We start from the raw sequence: 25,396 nt of genomic DNA, 5'->3' as shown, positions 1-25,396 counted from the left end.
GTGGTTAACTCTTAACTTTTATAAAGAATATCTCTTTGGTTTTGAGACTTTAGTGTTTGCAACTTTACAGATCTTCTTTATGCACCAAGAGCTTGTAACACTCCAAAGAGAAAGGAAAAATTGAAATCGCATCATATGACCCCTTTAAATCTGATAGCTCCTACCACTTTTTCCTCATAATTAACTTTATTTCTTATAATTATGAATTTGTCTCATATTATAACTTCATATCTCAGAATCTATTTTTTTTTCCTCGTAATTGTTACCCCATATCTCATTATTGTGACTTACACCTCAATATCTCAAATTCTGCTTTTATATTTAACTCAAAATTCTATTTCATAATTACCTGCTTTTTTATTTACTCTGAGGGTAAAAACAGGCTTCCGTTCTGTTTGTGAGGCATCAAAACGTTGTTGTGGCCGCTCTGTCAAAAATGTTGAATAATAATTATTTTAGCCACCTCTTGCACGCTGAAAAAGACCAGATTAATTGATTGCAATTATAAGTGTACATTTAAAATAATTTCCCCATGACTGTCTGTACAAATGTATTCCATTTACAGGAATAAACAGACTTTCAGAAGTGAAAAAAACGTATCTGAAAATTGATCTTATATTGGCCAGCCGATGAGTTAAAGGCACAAAGCCAGAGGTGAAGAGCAGCCATGTAGAGGAAATGGAGATGCTGTTATTTTACTGAAGATGCCATAATTATGATACCACAGTGACTTCCTCTCCTTCCTCACACAGCTGACAGTTCCACCCTCAGCACTTGAGCCAGACACCAAAGACGCTTTGTCTCCCTGTCAGATTCCTGGAAGTAAAGGCTTTAATTGCATTACACAGATAGGCCCAAGTTGTAGGAACGGCCCTACTCTGATAAAGATCTTAGCATCAATAATTGTTTGCAGTTGGTGTCAGTAGAGCGAGACTCTTGACTGTATTTCTGGTGGGAAAAGGAAATATGGCGATTCCTGGGAAAGTTGGCACCTGGACAGCATGACGAGGTGTGACTCTGGCTATGTTATTGTGCGTGTGGGACACAAGCTACTTTACAAGCTATTCCCACAGGCAAAGCATAAAGGCAGGGTCCTGTTTTTGGAAATACAACCATGTCCTTAGGACTCAAGTGGCACAAAATGCTCTCCCTCCCTCTCTATTTCCGCTGGATTATGTGGCCTTGACTGCCAGGCTTGACTGTAGTGGGCCACTTTAGTCCTGCACTTCAATATTAATGCATCAGGAGGCTTTCGGAGGGGCTGTTATTATCTCCCGCGCATGTCTGTCTCCAGCAGAGTGAAAGTTAAAGGGACAGGCGTCACAGAGCAAACAGGCTTGTGTTCTCTATTATGTGGGCCAGCCAGCAGAGCCCAGAGAAATACTGTGGGGTGACTGATTGATATTCTTGGCCCCCAGGATCGTCCCCCGTGGCCTGTATTCACGCTTAATTATAGGAGTGGTTGGAGGGCAGGGCACTCTCTCTCCAGTAATAATATTATTCTATTGGGTCTTAGGTGAGAGCCGCAAAATGTCAAATTTTCTCAGCTCCGTTAATGGCTTGGTGATGCACTCTGATCATGGGTAAAATCCTGCTGTGTAGTTGGAAATGGAGCACGGTTGAGGTCGAATCAGCATATTGCTTTGTCTGCTTCTCTTTTGCAGTGTGTAAGCGACACGTTTATGCATTAACCACCGTCGGTTCTTCTCAGAAAACTCTTTGTCTTGAAGAAGGGCTTTCAGCAGCAGCACAGCTTCCTTGACTCTGGTGTTGGGTTAAAAACAGCTCAGTGCAGACACAGCAGAGTGGATATCAAAGGCCAGAGAATGGTATGACCACGGCACTGTTATCCCAGCAGTGGTGAATCAGCACTTCACCCCCTGGAAAATTTTTCCTCAGTGTTTGTGGTATAGCAATGCTAGATTCACTTTTCAGAAAGACAACAGGAAGTCTAATGTACTCTTTATGTTCCATACAGTGCTGTTCAAGTAGGCCCACAACTCTGTCTCTTACTTTTAACAGCTGCGATACTCCTTTTCTTGAAAGTGTCTCTTGCTAGAAGTGTGATCATGATTAATGAGTGCGAGAAGGACTCTTGCATTAGTTCCTGGACTTAGTGTCACCTTTGACCTAGACAGAAGCATATATTTGTTCATTGAAAATGTCATTGGGATTTCAGAAAAGTCTTATGAGCAACTTCCCTTCAGTGTGAAACTCATTGACTTCCTGAAAGGCTGCTTGTCACTCACTGGTAGAGTTGTGACGGTGAGGAAATTTTATTAACAAAGAACTTTTATTAACAAACCGAATAAAAATGCACCATGCTATAGGCCTAATATAAAATAAATAACTTACACAAAGTAAAAAAAACAAAAAAAACAGCAAACACTGTGTAACCAAATAAATAAGAAACAGCATGTTTATTAGCAAAATGAATAAGAAAGCTTGGAGGCACTTGATGTAAAAAAATAAATAAAAAATACTTCCGCCATCGTCTTGTCTGTCTCACCTCACTCTTCTTGTCGGTCAGCTCGACTCACTCTCCTCGCGTGATAAATGAAATCTGACTCCTGCTGCTGATCTGTGATGCGACTGTCGTTTGGCACGCTGCATTGAGCAGCCACATTCAGTTTTTAATTGTAGTGTCTGTTTTCTAAGTGAACTAAATGATTTTTATTACAAAAAAAAAATCAAAAAGACGGTGGGGGGTGGTGCTTTGGTGGGCAAGTGACATAACCGGTGTTGCAGCTTAACACTCTCAACACCGACTATTGCAGCAAGCCTACTCACTGGGTTTTGCAAAATTCAGAATTCTAGCTATCTATCCTTCTGTCGTTCTAGCCATCTATCGCTTGTTATATAATAACAACAGTTCCTATATCAGTAGCCTAAAAATAGAATAGACTATAATGTCAGCTAATGACATTATTTCTGACCAACTGTTCTGGCAGTGATGTAGCCTATTCTTTCTAGAATTACAGAAGATTGTGCTTTGCAGATGTAGAACTGATTTCTCATGGAAACCTAGCTATTAAACTGTATTGAATTTTTTCTGAACACCCTCATTGACTCAGAGTTCTTTCTGATGTATAGAAGGAAATATTATATAAACATTGTTCACTTGTGAGTTGTGTAAAGCAGGTTTCAGGGAATTTCATAATAAATCAATACTGAAAGTCAGAGTTAGGTTTGAGGGGATGGAAGGAGTGGCGCCGTGTTACAAGACTGCTGCACAGGATGTGCTATTTACCCCCCTAGGAGAAAGCAGTGGGTTATTGGTTAGAGGATGCTGCTGAAAGCAGCTGGTTTATCACTACAGGCCTACCAAAGACCATTACAGGAAGACCCTCTTCCTGCTGCAATACCTAATATCCAGGAATAAAAATGTCTAGCGTCACCTCAGATAATTTAGCAGGAAATCGTACACTATATTACTCTCCCATTATTCTCTAGCCAACAATCTGGAATGACATATTTTCAGTGAAAACCAGAAAGGTGGCAAATGTGTTATTTTGTGTTTCATTCTGACTGGTGCCATTGCTGATTGGGTGTTAATAGCCATTGCTGCATCAAGTCTCCGGACTCCTCAACCTTGAGCTGGTATGTTTATATATGGTGGGCTTCTATAAAAGGAGTGCATGTCTCTCACAGGGTAATGGCACTGTGCGGTGGTTGTGCTGCCCGAGTCCATCAATTACACAGCCGTAAAGCTCTCATTTCAGCCCAAATAACTGCCATTGCTGTGTCAAAATCCCCACCAAACTGCCTGGGTACTTTTAACAACCGCCCTCCCTCTCGGCTGAAGTAAATTGGTGAAAAGGCATGTTAGAGAGAAAATGAGTGGAAACTGGACAGACGGGGCCTGGATGTATTTTACAGACTGACTCAGACACCAGCTCAGCGCCAGCTTCTTGACTTGTATAACAGTGTGGAGATTGGAACAGATAGAGTGAGCTTGACTCACGGTGCTATCATGGAGAATCTGCTCTTGTTTTTCTTTAATAGAGGAAGGAGAGAGAAGAACAGAAGGACAAGTGGGCGGACTCGCATTACACGGCAAAAGACAGCTGAACCCAGTGACCTCGCCGTGGTCCTCGAGGAGAGGTTCTTCTTGGGCCCTTGGCCAGCGTGGAGGCTGGAATGGGGTGTTCTACAAATGGGTTCCTCAAGCTATACTCTCAGGGTGCTTGTTACGGATCTGTTACTATCACACCCAATGTAATGTTCTCAGCGTGTGTGATATAAGTCACACTGCCCCCGTTTCAATCTCAGGGGAGAATTCTCTTGGCAGCGGATGGACTCGTGCTGATGCTGGCACCATTCCTTCACAGCGGCCCACCTCTGATCTGAAAAGAGCGCTGCGTGTGAAAGGGGTGACAAGGATGTTAACTGGTCCACTCATCCCCCAATGACGTAAATGTCACTTCCCCCTTTCAGTCTGGGCCTAAAAGTCAGATGCACAGTGATGCGAAAGGCTGGAGAAGATGACACTGATTAGCTCGCTCTGGGGGGCGACTGTCGTGGCTTGCGCAGGATGGCCGTGGCACTCTGTGATTAATGCCCATTAAACACCATGTGGCTCCAATTTGTTGCAGCCCAAATCCTGTCTCCCAATGCGCTGATTACAGAGCGAAAGCCCAGCTCTTCTACACCTGCTGGACTGAGAAGATGCTCATTGTGCCTCGTTCTTGGTCATGTGGTTCCGCTGACTCTTTAGATAAACAAGCAATGGAGAAACAGCACTCCCTCTGGAACTTTGCCTAATCAACAGTGTGTGATTAGGGCTTTATAGCTCATCTAAATCACAATAAACTATGAGACTTAAATATTTTTGTTTCAGCTGTTTTGTTTGACTAGTAAACCTCTAGAGGTATTTGCCTCATGTTTCAAATTAGTCGTAAGCAATAAATCAATTTCTCGCCTTTTAAGACTGGACAACTCGTAAATCATTGAATACCTAACATAATGTTGCACAGGGGTATCTGGCTGATTCTGTTATATGTGTCTTTTATTATCTTGAAATTTTTACAGAGCATTTAAATTGTTCTTGACGTTGGAGCCGTGCTATAATGGTTGCTGTACACAATTTTTTATTATTATTTAAAAATCTTATATGTTTTCTATATAAATGTTTTGTATATAGATTGTTGTTTAGTTGCCTCTGTATTTTACTTTTGTTTCATAGATACTATTCAGATGGGAAGGTCCCATCTGGATTGACCAAATACACAATGACACATGTGAAAGTAGTTCCTCTGTCAGAGTACAAAGATGATTGGATGGCCAACCCACTGACCAGAAGCGAACCCTTTCTTAGTCTGCTGCGAAGATCAGACATATTAGTTAAAAGCACAGAAAACCAATCTTGCCACTTTTATTTCAAATCTTTATTTTGGCCTGTCATTGGAGCTAATTTGAGTACAAGTCAGCATGTGCCGTCAGGAAATCCACTTAGCCTGATTTCCCGGCTCTTGTGAAGGGGTAACATGACACTGGACCTCGGCCGTCAGGGGAACACTCACCGCCCCACAATAAAACGTGTGACTCTGATGTCATGACCACAACTATGCGCCAAATTCCTCATTGATGCACTCATCTATCAGAGGTGCTCTTTCCATTTAAACGCCCTGTCATGAAGAGGCATGGGAATCAAAGGGTGGAAGGAAGCAGAGAGAAAGATGGAAGTGGGGGATTTGGTGGGGGATTGTGTGCAGCTGGGGCTGAAGGAGAACAACAGAGCCTACTGATTTGTTTGTTTGTGCTGGGAGACATGTGATGGTTTAACAGGATCCTTTTCTTTTTTTCTGCCTTCTTTTTTAAGACTAAGCCGAAGGAGGGAGCTGTCACCTTTGTTGGTTGTGTCATTTGTCAAAAGTACTTTCCAGTTTCCTTCCATAAATTTTTAAGTCGCCCTATTAAATATAAGGTAATTGCATTGTCTCTATATGGTGCCTGGAGCTACAAGTCCTATTAAAAAGACACAAAGGCAGTGAGTGTTAAGAGTATTTATTAAAAAGAATGGTATTAATTATGGAGGAGGAGGAGAGTGCGAGATGGGGAGAACTTGTGATGCTGCGAGGGTCAAGAGTGTGGATTTGTTCATGTAGTTGTTAATATTGCGCATATCGATGACAATCCATGGATGGGGATTTGACTGGTGTTGGGTTGATCTATTCTGGGTAGTAACAGTTCCTCCTCACCCTATTATTTGTCCCCAGCTGGGCTTCATTAAACCGACTTTCTCAAGTAAAAAGAGGCTCAGATTTGGAAAGGATGGCTTCATAGTTCATCAGACATGCAAGAGAATGCAAAATGATACACAGGCAGGGGAAAAGAGGTTTAAAAGAGAATGAGTAAAAGAGGAAATGAGAGAGAGCGGTGAGCGCAATGGAGGTGTCAGGGTGAGGCAGGTGCACCTGACAGAGTGCACATTGGTTCCCATGGTTGCAGGGCCGGTACGATGAGTGGCGAGTCAGAATGATGACAGCTCTTCTAGCCCCAGGGCCCTTCCTCCTCCATGATACATTTAGGTTCTTAATGCCACCTCAAATGATCTTGCTAACTTTACTGTATTACTCTGCATGAATTTTTTAGCACCCTGAATAATGTTGTGGAAGAGAGGCAAGAGGAAGGCTCATCTCCTTGACAAATTTTACTCAAAGGATGTGGTCGCTGACCACATGCAATATTCGAGCCAGGTTAGTGTAAATAAGGCTAAATGCACTGAGCTACACTCAGCTGCTTGGTTGTTGGCCAGGACGTGCCCAATAAACTGCCTGTATAAATCGTTATCTGAAATTCTGTGACTCATATACTGCAGATTTCTCTAAAAAAATTTACATAAAAAAACAACAAATCTGGCATTGTGACTTTACATCTTAGCATGCAACACACATTAATAATTGAACTGGAACCTTCAAATAAAGAATTGTTTAAGTGTTTTGATATTACATAAGATCCTTTTGAACAACTAGGACTTCCTCCAGGTAGATCAGGCTGCACGATTTCATTTTTATGAGGAGTTTGTGTTCTCTCACTGAAGTAAATGGAAATGGATTAGGGTAGAAACAGCTTCATAATAATATATTTCCTGTGTCAGTTCTGTAATCCTATTCACTTTAAGACAAATAGGCAGAAAATGGTGTGAGGATGTTGGGAAGGGGGTTGGAAACGCATTTATGGCATGACATAATATGGCTCGTTTTCCACCGAAATCATTTTGCTGAAATTACTCAGATCATTGAAATAGAAAATATGAATTCACTTGTCACTCTTTACATTTTAATTCACACACTGTGAAGTGGCACAGAGCATAGTTTATGAGAGCTTTGACAAAATGTGCCACATGTCCTCAAGTACTTTCAAATGATAATTTCCAGGGAAAAAAGTGGAGTCATATAATTACAGGCAGTTATTTATACTCTGTACATCTCCAATTCATCGCCTGTTCATTTAGCTAAAAGCTCAATGTTGGGTCTCTATTTTGGATGCTTTTTTTTAAGACGAAGCACTCATCATTGCCCCCATCACAGCACATCTCAGTGGTAAGAATAGTCTCTCTTTTGAGTACTTGATGACCTGTTGTGGGAGAGCTCCTTTGTAAAGGGTTTTGAGCAAGCAATATAAATACTGTAGCTGGACTTCATTTCCCTAAAGCATCATAAGCCTACATAGACCATAGAAACCATTGGCACAAACCATTGGTTTACTAACACCAAAGTGCTGAAACCCATTTCAGCAACCAAAATATACTTCACTCCATGCCTAGTCGGTAAGGTTGATCATTTGTGCCTTTTTAATCAGCATGTTTTATTATGAAGACAAATTAAACCTTCCTTAAAGGGGGCATAACACACACAGTTTCCCCCCAATCTCATGTTAATCTTGAGTACCTGTAGAGTAGTACTGCATCCTTCATATCTCCAAAAAGTCTTTAGTTTTCTTATCTTTATATATGAAAGATACAGCTTTACGATTCTCTCTGAAAAAAGCCAAGCTCCTGGAGGCGCGCCGTGGGCGGAGCTAAAGAGTGCACTTCTTTGGATTGGAGACATTCTTCCTGAGCAAGTCCCGTGCAGCGCTGCCGCCGGATGAAGTGCATTGATGGGCGCGATCTCGCTCTCTCACTCTGGTCGAATGCGTGCGCGGGCGCGCTGTTCCGGGAGAAATGCCCATATAAGGAGTTCCACCCTCGTCTACGTCATGAAGAGCCACGATCGAAAAAAAACTCTCAGAAACTTGTACGAACCCAGAAGTACGATTTTTGGCACAGAAATACTCCGTCATATGTCCAAATAGTTTTTTTAAACTTTGTCCATGCTTAACATGAGAATCCAACTCTTTAACAGTGTAAACAACTCTGAATGCATGAAACAGCATTGTACCCCCCCTTTAAAATGGTATGGTTAAAACGTTTTGAAAGTCTGGTGTCTTGATTTAATGTGCGGTGCAATATACATGAGCCCTGGTGAAAGGTTTTTTGTTGTTGTTGTTGCGGGTGAGAGGAAGTGTTGCCTGTGTTTACCCTGGGTGAGCTCCACTGCAGATTGTGATGCAACCTCAAAGAAATGTCTTGCTTTTCTGCGTTAGCTGAGCTTGTCTTAGTGCAGCAGAGCAGCATAATGGTATTTGTAATATCTCCAGCCCTGGGGCACATTTTAGATTGCGAAGCTGAAGAGCACAGCTTGGCTGCATTCACTCCAAGGCAGGGAGCATGAAAACACGGTGAAGCATGCTTCTCTAGATGGGCTTTTGGAGAGCAGGCCTGAATGGCACTACAAAGGCCAAGCAAATTGTATAACTAAGAACTAAGACCTTAAGGTTGTGGTCTTTGTCAGAGAGGCTTCTTCTGGCATCTTTATTTTCTCATAGTAGAATAAAAGAATGGATGTACAATGCATGCTGACATTATTCTTGTACGGTGTCCGAGAAGTGCAAAACAAATCACAATTCTGAAAAAAAAAATTATAATTACAAAAGCAAATGCAAGTCTAAAAATCAAAATAACAATTCAGAAAGCACAACAACAATTCAGAAAACATTATAACAAGTCAGAAAACACAATGACAAATTCGAAAACAAAATAAGTCAGAAAACACAACGACAAATCCGAAAACAAATTAACAAGTCAGAAAACACAACGACAAATCAGACAAACCAGAAGAGGTAGGTATAGTTTGAGACAGCACCATTGGTTTGGGATTACTCACCGCTGACTGGACGAGACATCTATCAATCAACGTATACAGGAAAAACCAGCCGAAGAACAGCAGAGTCGTGGTAGAAAGTTCGGAGATGGTATTAAAGTAGCTCAGTTTAAAAGATGTTTGAATGTTTAGTTCTCTCTTCTATCATAATTAAACAGGGCTTTCATGTTGCGCGTGCTGAAGCTCCTCCGCGTGGGTGCGATCTCGCTTCTGAATTGCGAATAGCAAAAATGCGTCATAGACAAATGTTTGAAAAATAGCTGGCGACTCTGGTGAGATAGAATTTGCCAGATAATGTATATATAGCAATAATAAATGTATGTGTGTTTTATTAATTTCTCCAGTACCGATAGCAGAACCGTTATCGCCAGAGCTTATCGATACTCCGGTCTTTCATAATTTAGCCCCGGGACCGATTAAATACCGGGTTTCGGTACCCATACCTAGTTATAATGTTTTCTGAATTGTTGTTGTGTTTTCTGAATTGTTATTTTGTTTTGTAGACTTGCATTTGCGTTTGTAATTTGTTATTTATTTTTCAGAATTGTGATTTGTTTTGCACTTCTCTGCCACCATACTCTTGTTTTAACAAAGAAATATATGAATTTGTAGTCGTGTTTCATTTCGATCATTGTTCTGTTTCAGTCCTGGTATCATAACCAGCACTGAAACAGAACAATAGCAATATTACAGCAAATTTCTTTCTCCATCATAGACTGCTGGCCAAGGTTCAGCAGTTCACCACAAACAATGAAGCCCTGTGTTTGTCGCCTGGGTTCTTTGCTATTTTTATGTCTTGAAGGCCTTTTTTGCCATTTTGGTGTCTGTGTTGTTAAAGGCAACACATTTTGTCAGATAGTTTTCTGTTTACTATCAGAAAACCTCATTCTGGCAGATTACCAATCAGTATAATTACGCCCAGTGTTTGATTACGGTGTATAAGATTTTTGTAATTTATGAAATGGCAAACAATGTGCAAGACAAGCACCATCTTGAAGGAAATGTTGATGTTTAATCAATTTGAATCTGTACTGGCATGTCTCATAACATTTATAATATTGCGTATATTATCCCACAGACAGACTCTTCATTGCAATATGGTTTGTGCATAAACATGTCAGAGGATTCATATTAATAGAGCACGATTGCTCCAAAGGGAGTGGAAATATTGTTCTAGCAGATGCTCAGTTCCAGTTTATTTATTCGATATGAAAAGCTTTCAGCTACTCTGATAGTCTCTATTTAGTCTCACATTATCATTAAACTTGTTTCCTTTCATTGTCTCTACAGTGGTCTGCATAATCTCAGCACCCTGGCCAGGGGATCTTACTTGTCACCACACTGCCCAGCCTTCGCCTGCCTAACCTGACTACCATAGAGGGAGCAGCATTGAGGCCTTTACCCTGAGAAACAAGCAGATCCCAGACTTACAGAGAACCTTACGGTGAGTTCACAATGTCACACCACACAAGAGCAATGAAGGGAGGCCATGAAGGACCCAGGTGTTTAATATGGAAAAAGTGGAAAAGTGAGGTTAGGGAGACACATGTTCCTCGGGCTGTGCATCTGGCGGGACCGTGTGCTGAGGTTGCATGCCTCACAGATGCAGTAGGAAGATAAAAGTGCATCGCTGATTATATCTGATTTACCACGGCTAATAAAACTTGATTAGCATGGGAGTGGAATCATATAGATAGATGTAGACTTAAGGCTTGTACACTGGCATTGTAGACTAGATGACTGAGGATCACACAAGTCGTTCCGAACATGAACTCGCACAGAAACATGCTCTCATTGCTAGGAGATGCATGACAAATGAAAGCAATATGTGTTCTAAAACTGACTCAAAATATCAAACATGACTGATATCCTCCGACCGGATGGAATCATACAGGTGCATCTCAATAAATTTTTATTGGTCTTATGGAGTATTCTAATTTGTTGAGATAGTGAGTTGGTGGGTTTTTGTTAAATGTGAGCCAAAATCATCACAATTAAAAGAACCAAAGACTTAAACTACTTCAGTCTGTGTGCATTGAATTTATTTAATACACGAGTTTCACAATTTGAGTTGAATTACTGAAATAAATGAACTTTTCCACGACATTCTAATTTATTGAGATGCACCTGTAGTCTGAAGCACAAAAATCGGTGCCCATCATACATGACTCAATGTTCTGCGAAATCTGTCAACTTTGACTGCCCAAAATGACTGACTGGCTCTGACTAACAACAGCTAAAGCGTACAGACTGCAAATCGGGCCAAAAATCTGGGCAAATGTCATGTAGTGTATTCCGGCCTTTAGGCCCTTATAGCAGAGAAAAGATCTGACCATTTAATCTGTTCCACAGGTTTATGATATATTTGTGGATACCGCAAATGCCTGTGCTTCAAAGCCTGAGCCGTGAACAGTGACAGGGTTTATTTTCAATGGTGCTCAGAGTAGTGGCAGCCAAACATCCCACTCTTGCATGCTCGCCCACCAGTGCTTAAGCTTTTAACCTCAGACAGTGACTAGAGCCATTTATTTGTTCTACTATAGGAGGCCAGGGCACACTTGTAGCAGATGTTTCAACTCTTCCAATCGGGGTCACAACCTCCAGATGCTCTCCCTCTTTTTTTGCACCTTCTCTTTATAGAATTTTGGCAGTGGAAATCATTATGAGGTATACTGTTCCACTTGCTTTGGCTAGTCCTGTGCAACACCTTCTTTTTTGATGCACTTGCATCCAGTAAGTTGTGGGGATACCTTCATGTGGCAGAAGGGTCGACATGTGTTAGTCTACAAGATCCAAGCTGTGTCCAAACCCCTTTTAAGGTAGAGCCAAGCTAAGACCTCCTTTGGAGTCAGTCATTTCCCCTTGGGTTCTGTGATTTTAAATGTCAACTGGCCACAGGTTTTACGTTTATGCATGGTTCAGTCAACCTCATGAGGTTCTAATGTAGTTGAGAGGAAGTGAAAAAACAAGGATATCATTTCAATGAAGCATAACCTTGTAAGTTGGGAACCAGTAAGAAAGACAATTAATCAGTGCCTCCACAGCTGCTTCCTGACATTTCTGCAAAATGTTGTGGAAAATTTAATGAAGGCTAGCTTGTAATGGTTTCAAGCTTACCCGGTGGAAAATATGACAATCTTTCCATAGACAATTAAGACCAACATGAAGCCCTGTTTTTCCACTTTTTTTTTTATCCCTGTCTTTCCTTCCATAGGGCAGTTGTTTGTGTTTAAGCCCAGGCTAAATGGAAACATGTACATTAAAACGGATACAGCTGTGGAGTCTGAAAAACCCCAAGGATTGTTGGCGCTTCACTAAGCAATCTTAAGCAGTGGCACCGACAGAACGATTTAGTGTCAAATCGCACGTTCCCTCCCACAGTCCACAAGGCGGGCATGTTTTTAAACACCGCCTCCAGGAATGTGTCATAAATCCATCTAATGACCTATACATGATGCTGATGATCTTTTCCCTATTTACTTCCTATCTTTTTCCTGCATTGCACCAGTCCACAAATATGCGGCTCTTGTTTTGGGAGCGGGTTATTCACAGAGAATGTTTTCATCTCTGCCGTTTTCAATTATCGAGCCATCCTGTAATTATGCTGCTCTGCCCCATATTGGACTGCTGGTGTGCCTCAGAGTCCCGGGCCAGACCGGGGTACATTTTTCCTTCTAGGCCCCCCTTTTCTCTAGTGGCCGGTCCAGTCACTTATTTGATTGGTAACCGTATCTTGTGCTGGGGGGATAGTGCTTGGGCTTTCAGAGTGGCAGTTAAATTAGACATGACCTCATGTTGAAAGGGGTTTATTCTCTCCTTAATAGCTGTTGTGTTTTCTATCAGCAGGCACTGCCTTTTGACCCGTCACCCACAGCAGCACTCTGATCGTGGTACTGTCCCAATGTAGACCTCTTCTGTGACAGAAAGAAGAGAGATTGAACTGCTGCTTGGTTTACTTGGGGCTTCCCATCAGACCCTTTAAATGGTTGGTGACTTGAAGAAATAGATATCAGTAGCTTTTTCATTATTAGGACATAAACGGTAGACATAATAACTGGGCACTTTCTTAACTGCTGTTACTGTTCATCAAGATAAATCGCAACATTTCCCAAACTGAGGCAGTGCTAATGTCTTATTTAATGGCTGATGTCAAGGCCCAGTCAAATTTTAGCGCATAGCAATTTGTTGAGAGAGCAGCCGTCTGGACAGATGATGTTATTTAAATAATCACCATTGATATGATTATAATGACAAGCTAATGGGTAATGTGTCCTTTCTGCTGCTGTACTAATCAGAATAAGCGAGTGTTTTCTCCCTCTTCTTTATGCCGTGATATTGTCCTTATGAAATAATTGCCCATTATTTTCATGAAAGTGAGTCTGTTGATGCTTGATTTTTCCCGGTACATTCACTCTCTCGCTCTTACTGAGTCGCTGGCATCACAGCTGCTAGATAATTACGCATTCGACCAAATGTCTTGAAGGGTTGTATGCACCTCGTTTCCGGCTGCGTGCGGATCACGGCAGCTCTGCCATCCCTCTCGGCCCACACAGGCAGAGAATCGAATGGGCTGGGTTGTGTAACTGAAGCCCCTTTCAAAACGCAATTCATCAACACCATAACCCTGCATGGTATTCATGCCTTCCCCACCCACACAGGAACAGTCACCCACTCTCCTCACCCCATCTCGAGATGGCTGTAGATGCTTCCCACGCATGCTTTCTCTCTCCAGCACACACATAAATGCTAAGGCTCTCCTGTACAGTGTTAGAAATACTTCCTTTGCTTTAATGGCTCTTTCCTCTCCTCCATATAGCTTTGAAAGACTGGTTTATCTGTCAGAACTGCTGTCTTTTCATGAACTCCTATCGATCCTCCTATTTCCTCATTTCAGAAGGCTTTGAAAGCATTGTAACTATTGTTGAATAGTGCATTATGGAAGTCCGGTGTCCTTGGAATGTGATTGTGATATTGCCGATGTGTAGAACTCCCCTCCGCTGACCATCTGGACATGATTCTAGCAGGCCTGTCTCTCTGCACTGGCCTCTAACCCAGCTGGATGTGGAGCTGGATGAGTCGTCTGCCCAAGATTCAACTTTGGATTCTTAATGAGGAGTCAGTATGACACTCCAGGGGGCTGACTCACATACATTTTGGGTGATACATCCTCCAGTCCTGCTAACACAGACCAAAATCACACCGTAAAAGTTGCTGGATGAGCAAAAGGTGAATCTTGCAGGGAGCTGAGATAAACAACCAAGACAAAAGTACTGAGCAAGTGAAGGAAAAGGTAATGTGAGGATAGCATTAGTGGGCCATAATTCAGGATTGTCTCAGAAATTTCCTTTATTTGATTGAACGGACAGTGCATTTTTTTAGTTAGCTATAGTAACTTAAATAAAATAACAGCTATTGAGATCCTTCCCACATAGAGTCGTGGTGTGAATAGACGTGCCAATTCCTTTAAAACAGAAGACTTTATTGTGGTATCCTTACTTCAATCTATTTTCAGACTTGTTCTCATTTGCTCTGTGCCAGATGATAAAGCCTGTTGGAGTAGTAAAAGTTACCTCCATCACTAATGAGTTGCGATAGCTGGAACAAGGGCAGTGGAAAATCAACTCAGCAACCTCTCCTCCTCTACAAGAGTAGTGGTATTCGTGCACACTTGAAATTCCCTAATGGCAGTAAAGTTCCTCTTGAGACAACCAAGCAAGGTGTAAGCAAATTTTAGATGCATGACGACAAGGCAAATACAAATAAGGTGCAAAATAAAGTTTGAGTAATTGACCACGATTGTTTTAACGGTAGGAATTTGTCACTATAACCTCTATAACCACTGAATTGAAACAATTAGCAGCCTGTTGAATTATTCAGTGTCTGTCCTATAAGGGACAAAAATTGTGTCACTTGGACTCAGGGAAATGAGATCTGGCTTGTGTACCTCCCCAGCATCATAGCTGTGATGTCATGAGGGAGCAGACAAAAGGTGGAAAAGGTGTGCCCAGGTGCACCTCAGTGAGCTACATGATCTAGTAACACTGTCTGCCTCCAAAGAGTCCATTAGCTTAAGTATGCAAACTACAATTAAAAAATACAAAATACAATACAAAAAAAAACTAATTTGCCCATTGGCCTCTGATCATCATGGCCTCCTAACAATCCCTATATCTACTGATTGGCTTCATCACTCTGTCTCCTCTCCACCAATAAGCTGGTGTGTGGTGGGCGTTCTGGCCAGGTGGATGCTGCACACTGGTGGTGGATGAGGGGATACCCCCTGACAATGTAAAGCACTTTGAGTGCCTAGAAAAGCGCTATATAAATGTAATGAATTATTATTATTATTATTACAGTCACATACATATCATCTAATTCTTTCTGAGTCATTTACACTACTGAAGTTGCTTATATTTGTGCTTGAACCAACAGATCACACCATAAGAGGCTTTGGATTGCAAAACCATCTCTTAAAAAAGTGGGGGAGCTGTAAATGGACAAGCTTGACTGAATTACCCTAGTTGTATATTGCTATAACCCTGTAACTTTGGCAGGAGTTAAGCAGCCAGGCAGCTGATAATCACAGTGTTAAAGAGCATGACTCAGAATATTTCAAAAACATAGCTTGGCAAAAAAAATGTTTCCAGGTCTACTTCTATTTTATTCTTTATTTAGTTGTTCATTTATATATTTATTTGTTTGCAGTCTTGCAGTGTCCTGCGGTGAACTTCGGGGAGATAAGGCATTTCCACTGCATAATGTCTTTAAAAGTGATAGCGCTTTAAAAAGACAGGGAGTCTCCCTTCAAGTGAAAAGGATATCCAAATAGCTTAGAATGTGACATAATGCTTCTACAAATCCTTTTAGGACTGCTGCACCGTGCAGCATTCATTGACAAACAGACTTTGAGAAGACTGCTGTTAATCCTCTCACTGGAATCTGACAGCAGAACTGTAAAATGCATAATCCTTGCCTTAGATTAGGTGGTGTATTTTTATTCTTGAGCAAGCATCCTCATAAAAAAAAAATGTTTTGAACTATGTGTGTAGAACAGTACATACTGTAGATTGACTCTTTAACAGTGGCAGAGAGCACAGGTACTTCATGCCATATAAGATTTTTGTAACCTCTTTTGGTTTATGTAATATGACAGTCATTCTATTGCGAATTCTGATGGATTTGCTGTGAATGGAGGTACTGCTCTTACCCTCTTCACAGTGTGTGTCCCACACATGCGCTTTCAAATTATAAGCACATCTATTTGCCTCTTAAAAATGTGATTAAAAGTATTTTTAACCTCCCTTAAAAACATAGGTTATGCAATTCATTCAGTAGATGCAGTATCTCGCAACCCAAAACCCCATCATGTCATGAAAGGCAAGAAAAGAGCAGGGAAAAGCATGAGCAATAGGGCTGGATGGTATGATGAAATGCATCATGGCAACAGTACAAAGTGTCTATCGGTACAGTTTTTGCTATTGTTTATATTGCGGTAGGTATAAATGTCCGCACAGTGCAGTACTACTTAAATTTATCAACACGTGAGGGTGATAAAGAAACATGCATGAATGAGAGAATAAAGTGCTTGGGGAAAAATTTATTAGTATATTGTCAATATATTGGATCTGTGCAGTAGGTCTTAAAGTGACAGCAGCCTATAATACCTGCTGCAGACTATGGCATGTTAATCAAACAACAAAATAAAAAGGGACTCCCAAGGGAGTCCAGTGTCGCATTTTGGTGCAATATGGACACGCGACACGTTCAGAATTAATATACTTTAAATAAACTACAGAACAGCGCAAGCCAGAAGCGGCGCGCCTCACGCGGGCATGGCTTATATGCTCCGAGAACGAACACTGCACTAGTGATACAAAACTCACAGGTCTGTTAAGAGCAATACTTTTAATATAGACAAATTATTATTAGGCTGGGCTACTGTATGTTTTTTTTTTATGACTGCCGTATTCGCAAGTATTTTCCAAGCAAATTAAGTGCACGTTTTTATCATGTGTAAAATTACTGATTAACATGGCGGATAAAAGCAGCTCGTTTGTTTTACACCAACAATATACAATAGGCGTACTACTTACAGAACTCAGGTGATTTTTCAAACTTGATGTGCTGTTGTGGTAGGCCAGTTTCAAACCGCATATTTGGCACACTGCCTTTGTCTTGTCCTCACTCAATTTAAAGTGCTCCCACGCAGCTGATGTCTTCGGCATTTTTGTCTTCTCTTTCAGATAGGGATGCTCATTTTAACCGTTAACCGACCGTAAGAATTTTGACCGATTAATACAATCAGTTAAACGGTTTAAAAAGTAATTAATTTATCAAAATATTTAAAAAGGTTTGCTGCATGGTTAAAATACGCTACGCGTATAAAAAACAATAGCGTTTTTTAGAGAAAAAAAACATAAGTCGCGTATAAGTTGCATTTTATTATTTCATTCAGAAATAGACCTAATGCCGGCGCGAAATGTTTACAAACATTATAATAAACACTGTAAACATAGCTACGCTATTTTAGTTCCCCTCACTCCACAACAAATCCTTTCAATTAACAGTATTTAGAAAAGAACAAGAATTAAAAATATAAGAAGCTATATCTATATAAACGACAAGCCAAAACAAATTAATTTAAACTAAAATGAAACTGAAACCAACGTTGGGTCTCTCATTCGACACAAAATCAAATGTTTCCGTATTTGCAATGTATTTGAATGCCAGAATATTATTTATGTACTTCACTCACTTTCCAATATCCATGTAAAACAAAATGTTTTGGATAACGTCACGGCGGTACAGTGACAACGCTTAACGGCAGAGATTTTACTCATATTTAAACTGAGCAGTGTGTTTTTTTCCATATGTGTGACTGACTGCATTTTATTATGATAATGAACAGGCTGCATTGTCAACTTAGCAATGCTTAACTGTGTGCACGCACTTTTGCGCTTTTGTAAAATAAACCTAAAGAAAAATAGGATGCCGCTTTCTGCCGTCTGGTTTCCTTTCGCGCAGCTCAAAAATGAACCGAAAATCTGCATACTAGGCTACTTGTTGCACAGTTTTTCTTTCGTAGTTCTTTTCTTTCGTTTAAATAATCTTAATTTATTATTTAAGTAAAAATATATTTCTCGTATAGGCCTATTTATTTATTTTTGCGCAAGTAAAATTAATCCCCGGGAAACAAATGTAAGTATTTTTAACGGGTCACAGACACTTATCCTTTCTAATTTAATTCAATTCTAATTTAAAATAATCTTGTCAGTTAAAGGTTAATAATCGGTTAACGAGCGTCAGTTAGGAAAAATAACCGAAATGAACATCCCACTTTCCAGATGAACTGAATCATGACGTTCACTCATGGGCGATTTATATTCAAGCGTGAATGAGAACCGTTTCGCGGGGGATGCCAGGTGTTCGAGCGAGAGAGAGAAAAAAATATTCGAATCTCAAAACTGAAAATCGAATGCCAACCCACCGAACGAATATTCGAATAATCGAATATTCTGGTCCAGCCCTAGTATTTTTATAGAAATTTTTCTGTGTCATTGCATTCTAAAAGCCTCACTAATTTACAGAATTGGGCAGAAAGTTTGTTGTGCAAATGTGTATGTTGCTATAGGAAACACTGCCTGACAATGCTGTACATTTAAAATTGTTGCTTTAGTGCAACAGCAACTAGGGAGTTCAACTCATAGTTTGTCTTGGTTTGTGAACACATACTTTCCTGTGTCAGGCATGGAAGAATTATGAAAACAAAATGAACCAAATGTTAATGTTTCAAGTGCTATAAATACCAGTGGTTTTTCTGCCCTGCTATTTTTAGTGCTCACATCGCCTTCCAGACACCAGCGTCACACAGTTTCCTCACTCATACTCAGACAATGCTGTCTGTTGCAATCAGAATGAGCCTAAGATTAAGATATACATCACACAGAGAATTCAGTACCTTCCCTTTACAAACACGTTCATGTTCTATTTATTGCTTTGAGTACATACTGTACCTTAAGGCTGTATTTTGGTCTGTAATTCTCCCACCTTTGTCTTTAAGTGTTCACAGTGTTAATGTTTTTAAAAGCATTGAAAAACCCAAAACTCTTAAGGAAGAAAATGCTTAGAGTTTGCCCTTTAAACACCCACACACACTACGTAGAATGTCATTTGCATTCCTTGGGCTATTTTTATATGTTTGTGTCTCTTTAGGAAATGAGTGGGCAAGGTTGTTAATGATGACTCATGAGCAGAGGGAGGTGGTAGCTCCTCTGCATCAGTTCATTGAAAACTCTTGACACACTTGCTAGGCGAGAGGTACACAGCTGCACAGCTGCCTAGATATCAAACTGAAAGAAATATAACAAGAAAGCAAGCTGTAATTGAAGTATGATGAGCAACCAGCAACAGAGTCACATGATCAACTGAGTATTTTTTCACCAGCTTTTTTAGACATCAGCTTTTTAAAAATGTTAAGGTAGTAATGTTAAATATGCAGCATTTTCTTTAATACATGTAGAACAACAATCCCTTGTCTAAAAACAATATTTAAACTTACATTTATTTTATTTTTTCCTCTCTTATAGATACTGACACATCAGAGGACATTAAACAGAAGAGGAACAAGCTTGAATGAAACAAAAAGTGAATGTACTGTTCAACTGAGTGATGGAAAGATACTGGCCTGATTGTCAAAGAGGGACATAATTTACATTTTAAAGTGGAGCAACACTTTAACTATGGAAGTGGAAGGACCTTTTATTTAGGAGTCACTTAAATAACTCATCTGGCATGACAGCTTACATGAATGAAATTTAGCAAATATCTTAAGAAACCCCATTGAATTACTCAGAAAAATGGAGACACGTGAACATGCTGTTGGCCAAAAATGCACCAAGGAGCAACGGGAAAAGAACCCCTTACAAAGAAAATGGGTGTCTGAGCCCTCTGCTGGATCGAAAAGATGTACCTTCGCAGATCCAGATGTTAAAAGACACATGCATCGTGAACAAAGTCTTACAAGTGGGACAAGCCTTGCTAGCTCCACTCAGAAGTTTAGCTCTGGAAAGCTGATGTCATCTGCAGTGACACACTCATCACAAGAAAGCCAGTTTCAACAGGTCTTCCCTCGGCCTTACTCCTACCAGCTGCCACATTCATACCCGCAGGAGCCTTTCCTTGGTGGTACAAAGCCACAACCTGGGTTAGAGGCCCATGCCTGGTCTTACTCTGGTCAAATGCAGTCTCTGCCACCAGATGATATGTTTCCTGTACACTCCCGCTCTCATGGAGTATTTCCCCGTCAGAAGTCTCCAGCTGGTTTTGGCCAGTTTTCCCAATCTGGACCCGAGCAGCCAGATGAAAGTCATAAGAAGGAACAAAAACCCAAGAAGCCAGGAAAGTACATATGTCACTACTGTGGCAGGGCATGTGCTAAACCCAGTGTGCTTAAAAAACACATCCGTTCCCACACAGGGGAGCGTCCTTATCCCTGTGTTCCATGTGGTTTCTCATTCAAAACCAAGAGCAATTTGTATAAACATAGAAAATCTCATGCTCATGCTATCAAAGCAGGACTTGTTCCATTCTCCGAGTTAGCAACTCGAACAGACATAGATCAAGCATCTTCAGTTGGGGAAGCAGAGGCACATTCTGATGGTGAACAAAGCACTGACACTGATGAAGAAACTGCAGAAGGTGCAATGTTCCCTGAAAAATGTAGCCCACAGATATCATTTGAGTCTGACAAGAGCCCAATGGAAAGGGGACCAGCATACGCAGATCCAGCAGAGGAACTGTCCGTGGCATCTATGAAAGTGCCTATCTTAATTGTTCCAAAACAAGGGGTACCATCACCTGCCACAGAGTGTCCCCAGTTTACAGACATTAAAGGTTCAGTTATTGGTGGACAGATGGGCAGAGGAGATGAATCTCATACTGTTAAACAGAGACTTGCCTTAAGACTCACTGAGAAAAAGGACCAGGATTCAGAGCAGTCTCAAAATCTCTTGAGCCCCCACAGCAAAGGTAGCACTGATTCTGGTTATTTTTCCCGCTCAGAGAGTGCTGAACAGCAGATCAGCCCACCCAACACCAATGCAAAGACTTATGAAGAGATAATGTTTGGAAGGACTTGGTACCACAGAACCAACTCCAGATCTAGACAATCAGTCACAGTTGGGATGTTAGCTATTGCTAGTCAAGACACTAATATCAACAAGTCTAGTGCCATGCAGGAGTTGGCCATGGGAAAGATATCAGAGGGTCATGTATTTTATCAAAGTGATTGCGCAGAATCACAATTAATTGCTGGATGTGACCCAAAGCATTATCATGCTGGCTCTTGCCAACCTAACACAGGTCTTCTGGAAGCACCCTCTGATTCAGGGCCACTTATTAGAAGCAACTCAATGCCAACACCTTCCCCAACCAACCTCAATGTCCCACCAAGTCTAAGAGGGAGTCACTCATTTGATGAGATGATGACCCAAGATGATGTCTTTTATGGAGGAGCTGCGGGTCTAAAAAGATTAAGGAGACAGGCCGCCTTTGAACACTCTGCCCAAGAAGGTCATGGAGAATCAGAGAACTATGGGAAAATCCCAGGTCCAAACTCAAGTTTGAAAATGGGAGAGAGAGGGCCTCTGATGCCAGAATTTAAAGGCTCTGTGTCAGAGATGGCTTGCCCAGAAGTACGCACTGCATACGCTTCATATGGTACAAATGTGGGAATGACAGAGTTTACCACAAGAAAACGGCGCATGAAAAAGAGTGTGGGTGAAGAGGAAGATTGCCTTGGACAAGATGATAGCAGTCGAAGTGGCTCCACTGAAATAACAGGGGATTATGAGCTAATACAAGGAAGTCAAGATTCTGCTAAGGCTGCTCCTGCTAGTAAGGGATCCATGTTTAGAGCACACAGCCCATCAGACAGTTTTGACAGAGGCTCATGTATCACTCCAGATGACATTGTACTTGTTCAAGATTCAGACACGAAGACTGCTGGTAATGTAATATCTGTCATTCAACATACTAATTCGCTGAGCAGGCCAAACTCATTTGAGAAGACTGAATCAATTGAACATCCATTTTATCAGCCAGATAAGCATGCTGGACATCATTCTGAGCAATCAGACTCAGAGAACATTGATGATGTGCAGAGCCCTGATTCTCATCATAGATCAGAAAGCATGGAACAGCAGCAGGGTGACAATGAACATGGATCTTTCTCTTCTAACCCATTGTATCATATGCCCCACAAACTTGTACGACAACCCAACATTCAAGTGCCTGAAATACGAGTTACAGAAGAGCCTGACAAACCAGAAAAAGAACCTGAAGTACCAGTGAAAGAACCAGAGAAACATGTTGAGGAATTTCAGTGGCCACAAAGGAGTGAAACATTGTCCCAGCTTCCTGCAGAGAAGCTGCCCCCAAAGAAGAAACGTCTGCGTCTTGCAGATATGGAACACTCTTCTGGGGAGTCAAGCTTTGAGTCTACTTGTACTAGCCTTTCAAGAAGCCCTAGTCAAGAAAGTAACTTATCTCATAGCTCGAGCTTTTCAATGTCATTTGACAGAGAAGAAAGCATCAAATCTGTATCCCCAACTAAGCAAGATGACTTTGCTAAGCAGTCTGAGTTCTTAACTGTTCCAGGCAGTGGCCATTCTCTGTCTATACCAGGCCATAATCAAAGAGAGATGCGACGCTCATCATCAGAGCAGGCACCCTGTGCTTTACCCACTGAAGTACCAGAAATACGTAGTAAGTCATTTGATTATGGAAGTCTTTCAACCGGTTCAAGACAAGGAGAAGTTTATGCAAGTGCTTCAGCTATGAAGGAGCGTAGACGAGGTTACCTTGTTAGACAGGCATCTCTCAGTGTCTATCCTGAAGTAGTGGTTCAAGAGCCAATCTTAGAATTGAATATCAAACAAGAGCATTCTGAGCATGTTTCTCAAGCTGCTTTAATTGGCACATCCTATTGTGCAACTAGTGACTTGGCAAGACCCAGAAGAGGTACACAGTCAGTTCTTGGATCACATCACCTGCTGCAACAAAGCATCAGTGAGGACAGTCTACCTGAGGATCATTTCCAGAATGCTCCTCGTTTGCCTGCACAGCTTTCATCAGATAGTGAGCATTCAGTGCATGAGCACATGACCCAGGATATAATTCAGCACTCTTCACTTCAGAGCAACCTGCCATCTTCACCTTTCTTGCCGTTTCAGCCAATGTTCTGGCATCCTGAATCAACACAAAGAAACAAGCAGCACCTGCCGTTCCAGACACAACAGTTACAGAAAGTACATATCAAACAGCCAAATCTACAGCCCATGCTACAGAAACCATACCAACCTCCTCATCAAATTCAGGTGCAAACAGACTCAAAAACCGACGGGGCAAGTCACAACTATCCATATCCCTCAAGAGCCTCCCCACAGCAACTTGGGGCCTTGTCATCTAAAGTGCTTACTACAAGCTTCTTACAACAAGTTCAGCCTATTTTTGCCACTCAAAATGTAGGTTCACAACCATCACTCCCTGGAATACTGGTACCAGTCAGGATCCAAACAAATGTGCCATCTTATGGTAGTGTTATGTATACAAGTGTTTCACAACTCCTTGTCACTCATTCTCAGAGCACAACTTCTATCAGAGTTTTATGCACAGACAATGTGTCGACTGTTTCACTAACAGGCAGTGCATCAAAGCACCAAGTAGGCATCAATTTATCCAAAATATTAGGACATTCAGAAGGATCCTTTAATATTCCAATGTGGAAAGTACCTGAATATTTACCTGGGAGCCTTAATACAGGAATTCCTTTGTCTTTGACATCAGGAACTATCTCTACTACAGATGCTTCCTCTAGTAACGGGGGGAGTAAGAGAATGTTGTCGCCAGCTAGCAGTCTTGAGCTTTTTATTGAAACCAAACAACAGAAACGGGTCAAGGAAGAAAAGATGTATGGCCAGATAGTAAAAGAGCTTAGTGCAGTTGAGCTGAGCAATTCCAGTGCACCGAAAGATAAGTCCCCCAAACCTGAATTTTCAAAGAGAGATGACTCCATAGATGAACAAGAGAGGATGTCCTCATCTCCACCCACTGATTTCTTGTCATCTAAATTCCTTGGGTACCCATCTGCACCTCATTTACCTGATGTGCCACCAAAAGACAACTTCATCCCACCCTTGCAAATTATTACAAATGTGGCTAGCAGACCAGATTCCCCAGAAGAGCTTGATGTTGATGAGTCTACCCCAGAGGCAAGCTCAAGCCCACAATCAGTAATCTCCTCGAGTGATACTCAAGAAGAATCTAAGCAGAACATTGGAAACAAGTTCCCAGTAAACATGCTGGTGCAGCTAGCTGCCAATCAGGGTGGTGGAGATGTTGGTAGCACTCTTCTGCTTACTGACCTGGCAGATGTCCATCAGTTTTTTCAATTCCCAAGTCTTCGCACACCAACCAGTGTCAGCTGGTGCTTCCTAAATTATACTAAGCCAAATTACGCACACACGACTCCCCTAACCTCTGTGTATGGCTCTTGGTGCGTCAGCTCTTACAACCCCAACCCACTCAACCTCAGCACCAAGGCCACCTTGGCACTTCTGCGGTCCAAACAGAGGAAGAACACAGAGATGTATACAATGGCTGCTATGTGTCAACCTGGCACTGGAAAACTTGTTTCATCCCTCCGGTGGAAACAGAAGTTTGAGCAGGTAGTCCTAACTGCTCCTAAAAATACACAAGAACACTTTTTTTTTTTTTTAATTCAAATTAAATTCAAAAGAAAAATATTTACAAATAACAATATGCATTTAATTCCATTGATTTGTGTCAATAAATATTCATTTTAAAACATTGCATATATTAATAGTAATTTATATAGACAGAATATATATATATATTGTAAACAAATACTTTAAATATTACATTTTAAATATTATTAAAGCTAAATTTACCTTTTGCAAATTGTGAAATTATGAAATGCAACATATTTGTTAGCAAGATATGCATGAGTAAGTTCACTTTGGTTTGGGTCAGCACAGCTTAAAGACACTATACAAATATAAAGAAACAAGCTCATGTAAAGAATCCTTGTTCTGTTATTTCTCACATAGAATGTTAGGGAAAGCAGACCATTGTATTATTATTTTTATTATTATTATTATTATTGCTGTTGT

The 25,396-nt window shown here is 41.0% G+C and overlaps 1 protein-coding gene across 4 annotated transcripts in view; it reads left to right on the top strand.

Annotated features, from left to right (window-relative positions):
- LOC107716448 (transcription factor HIVEP2-like) overlaps positions 1-25,396 on the top strand; it is a 78,632-nt gene that overhangs the window by 48,653 nt on the left and 4,583 nt on the right. For 3 of the 4 annotated variants that reach the window (XM_016522903.1, XM_016522912.1, XM_016522920.1), the window contains 2 exons: positions 10,497-10,650; positions 19,793-24,931. In XM_016522903.1, coding sequence (XP_016378389.1) covers positions 20,063-24,931 — 4,869 coding nt within the window. In that variant the 5' untranslated portion in view covers positions 10,497-10,650; positions 19,793-20,062. Of the gene's footprint in view, positions 1-10,496; positions 10,651-13,173; positions 13,192-19,792; positions 24,932-25,396 lie in introns of those variants that run through there. The other variant, XM_016522928.1, reaches the window with a different exon arrangement.

Source organism: Sinocyclocheilus rhinocerous, unplaced genomic scaffold (assembly GCF_001515625.1).
Source record: "Sinocyclocheilus rhinocerous isolate Xijiao unplaced genomic scaffold, SAMN03320098_v1.1 scaffold1874, whole genome shotgun sequence".
NCBI lineage: Eukaryota > Metazoa > Chordata > Actinopteri > Cypriniformes > Cyprinidae > Sinocyclocheilus > Sinocyclocheilus rhinocerous.
The sequence above is the reverse complement of the archived record's forward strand: the minus strand, read 5'-3'. Positions and strand labels throughout refer to the sequence as shown.